The 5,899-nt window shown below is 41.3% G+C and overlaps 1 protein-coding gene across 1 annotated transcript in view; it reads right to left on the bottom strand.

Annotated features, from left to right (window-relative positions):
• Positions 1-1,858: 1,858 nt before the first annotated feature.
• Positions 1,859-5,899, bottom strand: part of CHN2 (chimerin 2) — a 384,101-nt gene continuing 380,060 nt past the window's right edge. The window contains 2 exon segments of the mRNA XM_011938647.1: positions 1,859-3,624; positions 5,602-5,624. Of these exon segments, the coding sequence (XP_011794037.1) occupies positions 3,453-3,624; positions 5,602-5,624 (195 nt within the window). The 3' untranslated portion in view covers positions 1,859-3,452.

The following is a 5,899-nucleotide window of genomic DNA, read 5'->3' as shown; positions in this document are numbered from 1 at the left end:
GGCTGGGCCGGAGAACCGTTGCCGCTTGTAAAAAGCATGCAGTTTATAGAGCATTTTCACTTAGCACCCTTCCCCTAACAACCTCCAGCTGGCAACCTTCATTGAACGCAAAGGGTCTTGATCCATAGGACCAGGCGGGGGCTCAGATGTTCCTCATAGATGAGAAAGTAATCTCCAGGTTTGCCACTCCCAGTTCCTCGGAAGTCCAAATACACATTCAGGTGTGTTTGCCACACAGCATCATTCTCAGGGTATGCTTAAGTAATTGCTGTCAGGTGTCGCTGTCTGCCATACACGGGACTCCTAGGAAAGTTTTCCTCACTGTTAATGGGACACACAAGAAGAGAAAGGCATTGACTTGGTGGTCTTTGTAGCCTCCTTGTAACTATGTGAACCAAAACCCAAGGAGAAATAACAATACGCTTAGGATGGTGGAGTAGAGAGAAAGACAGCACCAACCTTGGAAATGGCCCTTATGGCTAGTACCTCCTACGTTCTCTGCCTGGAGACAAATATGTAGTACCCATTCCCCTTGGAGTCCAAAACCTTTAACACGATCAGTTTCCTCTCTCTAGCCAGACTAACTTTATTGTTTAATTCTTCCAGTGCAATAAGCCTTTTCCTCGCCTCCAAATATTCAGTGTCTGGCTCATTAATAAATGCTTGATAAATACTGGTTAAAAGTTAATGTTACATTTTTAAAATAAAAGACTGATTATACACGAGATTGATAAACTTGGGAATTTATAAGCTGAGTTGGGTTTTCACAGGAGCCAGGACAGCCCAGGCAATCCTTCATCTATATGGTATGTTTCTTTCTGATGCTCTCTTCACTGTCCTTCCCTTAACCTTCTCTCTTCCTCTCTCTTCCCTTCTAGGCTGTTATCCTTGACATCTGCAGCAGCCCCTCCAAGCTGTGGAGATCAGGTCATTGGGAATGCCCATTTACGGCAATGGAAGAAAGAAAAAGGGGTCTCCTCCCATCCTGACCACTGCATTCTCCCACCAACACTGCTCCTGTCCCACTTCCCACAACTTAATTGTTGACAATTTAACAGTGGGTTTCTGGAAACAGTGCTGCCTTCGTGATGGTCTACCAGAGTTATTCCAATAGCAGGAATTTCAAGCCTGGTAAGGGGAGCCATGTCAGGCTGCCAGATGGTGGGGAAGACAGGTGTGGGTGAGCTGGCTTCAGACTAAAGGAAGAGGGGATCAAGTGTTGAAATCACATTTGAGAAAAGGAGTCAAGTGAACTTCATTACCCATTATGGAGCCCTGTTATATCCCTTAGTGCTATTTGGACTTGGATTGAACCTGTGACAAATCCTTTGCTTATGCTTCTTCCATCCCTGCTTCCATGTTATATTCTTTCCCCTTCTAAAATGGTAATAATGAGAAATAACTATTACTAATTACCCTAGAACATAAATTTCATAAGATGTCACAATCAGAATATCATCCTCAGTTTTTCAGAGCCGCAAATTACCCATGGTTATATGCAGGTAGTACTAAATGGACAGATCTGGGATCAAGCTCAGGGCTTTCTGACTTTAAAATTCTTGTTCTGCTACCCTCCAGGTGGCCTAGGGTGATTTGCCCTAAATGGTTCACCACTGTAGGATGATGCATCCATGCAGTGGGGCTTATAGAAAGTGAATGTGGAGCCTCAGAGCCTTAATCTTGAAGCAGGCTCTCTAGAAGGAAGCTTGCAGAAGGAGTGGGGACTCAACGGGATGCTGTTTTCTCATTGTGTTTCAGTGATGACTGAAAATCTGTTGCCAACAACTATCTGGAAACAATGTTTTGACGATCCACCACCCCAGAGCCTCCAAACCACTTTCTTGCACATACTCCAGAATAATAGACAGAAGAATTTAATACATGTGATGCTTTGCCTTCCATTTACACTATCATAAATTACAAAGTATTGTTCACTTCACAAAATAAAACCATTTCCAGATAATTTTTTGACAGTATCAAGAAGTACATAAACTACAACAAACAAAGCTGTACAGTTGGGAGGAGGGATAATAGCAGGGAAGAGGTCAAACCATTCTGACCTCCGTGTGCCAATGGAGTCCATCTGCATAGCCCTTGGGACTGTTCAGGTCCACAGTCACACGGTGATGCTCCACGTAACACAGTCATTCTGCTCACTCCACGGCAAGACTGGTGAGTTTACACAAATCATCTCAATCAAAGGAAATGACATTGTAGTTGGATTTTTTAAAAATCTAGATTTACAGTTTTTGATGTTTTAAATATTTCACCTATGTTACAAAATATAGAAATCTTGGTGTGAAAGGCTCATGCTAAGATAAATATAACCAAGAGAATGGAACTATAGTAATAAAATCAAATGATCCACACAGAGCTACTTTTGTCAAGGAGGAACAAATATTTGGTAAAAACCAACCTTATTCTCACTTTAAAAAATAGGTTTCTAGAACAAAAATGAAAAACATTGACAATTATTCTGCAGATTCGCTTTTCACCAATACAGAAATGTGGCAAAAATACAATTTGATATTAACAGATGAATTCAGAGGGCCTGGCTGGGAAGAAAAGAGGGAACGTGCTAACTTTTTACACAGACCAGATACATCCAGTGTTCTCAAATAATTTCAGGTAAAACGACAGCATCCTGTACCTTCTGGGATACACACTCGTGATACGAAAAGACTATGACCAATTCCAAAGCATACTTTGGGAATTCACAAAATTTGTATGAAAAGAAAATTTGTGGACATTTCAGACCATCCTACAATTGCTATAAATATATGCCATACAATAGAAGAATGCCAGTGCTTAAGAGCAAAAACTTCAAAAGCAAGAACACAAGGGGCCGGTGAAATTTCATTGAAAAGCACTGAGGAGGACAGAGGTATGTCGAGATAATACTGCATTCGTGGTCAGCTTCCTCAGGGTGTCACAGCAAAATGAGGGACAAGGTACACAGGGTAATAACCAATGCACTGCATTGAGTTCTATTTACTAAAAATAACATTCTTGTGGCTAAAATATGTTTTATGATATAGGTTTCATTTAACATTGAACAGAACTGTCTTCTTTTTGTAAGTGGAAAATGTATAACTGTATCAAGTACCTTTATGAATTAAGTTCCCTTGTATTACCAATAAGACTGAAATTTAAAGGTCTACATTGTTTTTAATAAATTAAAGATGTATTAATCACTCTTCCAGCAAACCAGACATACATAGGAGGCACAGCAAAAGACCCAAGGCGAGGGGGCTTCCCTCACCTTCACCCTTGTTCTCACGTGGAGGTGGCGCATGTCTATGAGACACAGTACCCCACTCAGCGATCCTCTGCGGTCCAGCAAATTCTAGCACTTGTTTGGAAAACAAATCAAGTGGTAAGAAAAGTTTTTATTCCTTTAGCGTTGTCAACTTGGATGGGGCTGAGGCCATTCAACTCATTTCCCTGATGGATTAGAATAAAACGTCTTCGTTTTCTATTAAAATCTGCACAATCAGCTTTTGGTACCGCATATCATGCAGGGTGGTAAGGGTGCTGTCCTCAGGGGGCCTCATCAGAGTGGGCCCAAACACGATCCCCAGATTTTCTGCATTCATGAAATTGTCTTTTTCATTCATAGTAACCCTGCAAAACATACAGAACAGAGACATTATGGAGACTTGAGGATTGATTTTATGTATTGATTATGTAAGTGCCAAGAACATCTCTGGTTCAGGAAATTGCAAGAAAAAATTGGGAATCAGAATAGCAGAAAGTTTTTTTTTTTTTTTTTTTTTTTTTTTTGAGACGGAGTCTTGCTCTGTCACCCAGGCTGGAGTGCAGTGGCCGGATCTCGGCTCACTGCAAGCTCCGCCTCCCAGGTTCACACCATTCTCCTGCCTCTGCCTCCCGAGCAGCTGGGACTACAGGCGCCCGCCACCATGCCCGGCTAAATTTTTGGATTTTTTAGTAGAGACGGGGTTTCACTGTGTTAGGCAGGATGGTCTCGATCTCCTGACCTCGTGATCTGCCCATCTCGGCCTCCCAAAGTGCTGGGATTACAGGCTTGAGCCACCGCGCCCGGCCAGAAAGGTATTTTTGAAGGGTAATTTACCGATTTTTTGTTTTAAATTGTTGACATTGCCTTCGCCAGTGGAAATGAATTACATATGTGAATCTGGCAGGAACACAATTTTTTAAATTAGAAAATTAGTCCTCCTTATTAAGTAAATATGGAACTATCATTTAAGGAATACTGGTTTGTAGGGGCAGCAGATTCTGAGGCTGTCCCATGGTCCTTTCAGAGGCCTCATACAGAAGGCTTTTTTTTCCTCTCTTGTGGCTTCCTGCTGGTCTGCATGCTGGAGAGTGGGAAGGGAAGGGCAGGATCCCTGTCTGCTGGGAGGACTGGTGCCAGAGGAGAAAGGTTATGTGTAGAATGGGCTGTCATGAATGTAGGAAGAACCAGGCTGTTATCTTGGGGCGGGGGAATGGCTGGAATGTGGCCAAACTGGAAGGCAGTTGGACATTATTTCTAGTTCCCACAGGATGAGGTCTACGGCAGTTGAAATTAAAAATCATCATTTTGACATCCAGATAAGAACTGCAGAGCCTTTAAGAATAAAATTCAAACTGCAAAGTTGGTTTAATATCTTCCTCATGGAATAAAATTACAATCTCCCAGAGTTACGTTTTCACAAATTTAAGTTTCAGAATGTTCCTAATAGATGTAAAAGGGAGTGGGTTATCCAAAAAAGAGCAAAATATAATTAAAATGTGTTTAGGTTGTGCATAGAAAGCCATCCCTTTCTGTCTATTTCCTTATAACTCATTAGGATTAGCCATTGAGTATTATTTTAAGGTCAACCCAGTTTGTGTCATGTACATGGCACAAAGCTAAGAGGAAGGTTGGAAAGAGGACATTTCTCACCATCAAAGTGCTCACAGCTTCCTCTTAGGTCAGGCACTATGCCTGACCAAACAAGATGGCTAGCAAACCCACTATGATAAAGATACAGTATTATTGGCATTTAAGGTTCAGCTGAAAGGTGTCAGCATTTTTTCTGGTAGTGGTACTTTGCCTTCCAAATTGTAACTGGATATTGATCACAATAAATATTTTACAGCTGATTGAAAGCCAGATGTGACACCCATAGTTAATTATCTAAAAATAACTTGTACTCCAATTCAGTAAATTAATCAAAATGGGAATATTCTGAGCTAAATGTTACCATCACCTGTCATTGAATCTGAGCAACAATATTGTATGTCTTAAAAGGTAGAAAAATAAAACCTCAATACCTACTGTTTAGACAGTCCTCTGCTTCTTTTCACTTACTAAGTAGATCTGTGAACTGGTCAATGTAGACAATTTTTGGTTCATTTGTGAAAGAATGGGCTGCTGCCAAATGTCTTTCAAAAACACAGAGGTACACAGATGTGCCCTGATCCTTCCAATGTTATAACACCAATTCATCAACCTCATTACACATGTGCAGTGAGAGAGAGACAAGGTTTAGGGAGAATAGTGTCACCAGAGGTTCCAGTGTCCCATAAACATCCAGATGTCTCCATCTCTGTCTCCCACACACTCACACAGACAGTTCTGTGTGTGGCAGGTACTCTCTGAGATGGACCTCAGTGATATGCCTCCTGGAATTCACACCCTGCATCCCTTCCCCTAAAGTATGGGCTGGACTTGATTTGCTTCTAACAGATAAAACATGGCAAAAACAATAGGATGTCACTTCTGAGATTAGGTTACAAAAAGACTGTCTTTCATATTGGGTGTTCTTGCTTGTTCTGAGAGAAGCCAGTTGGCTTCTAGTAGATTTGCTAGAAATATCACTCCCACAAGTTTTAATTTAAACTGCCTATGGAGAAATGCACATGGCAAGAAACTGAGGGTTGACTCGAGCAA

The sequence above is a fragment of the Colobus angolensis genome, unplaced genomic scaffold (genome assembly GCF_000951035.1).
Source record: "Colobus angolensis palliatus isolate OR3802 unplaced genomic scaffold, Cang.pa_1.0 Scaffold175, whole genome shotgun sequence".
Lineage (NCBI taxonomy): Eukaryota > Metazoa > Chordata > Mammalia > Primates > Cercopithecidae > Colobus > Colobus angolensis.
This window is presented reverse-complemented; position numbering and strand designations above follow the sequence as displayed.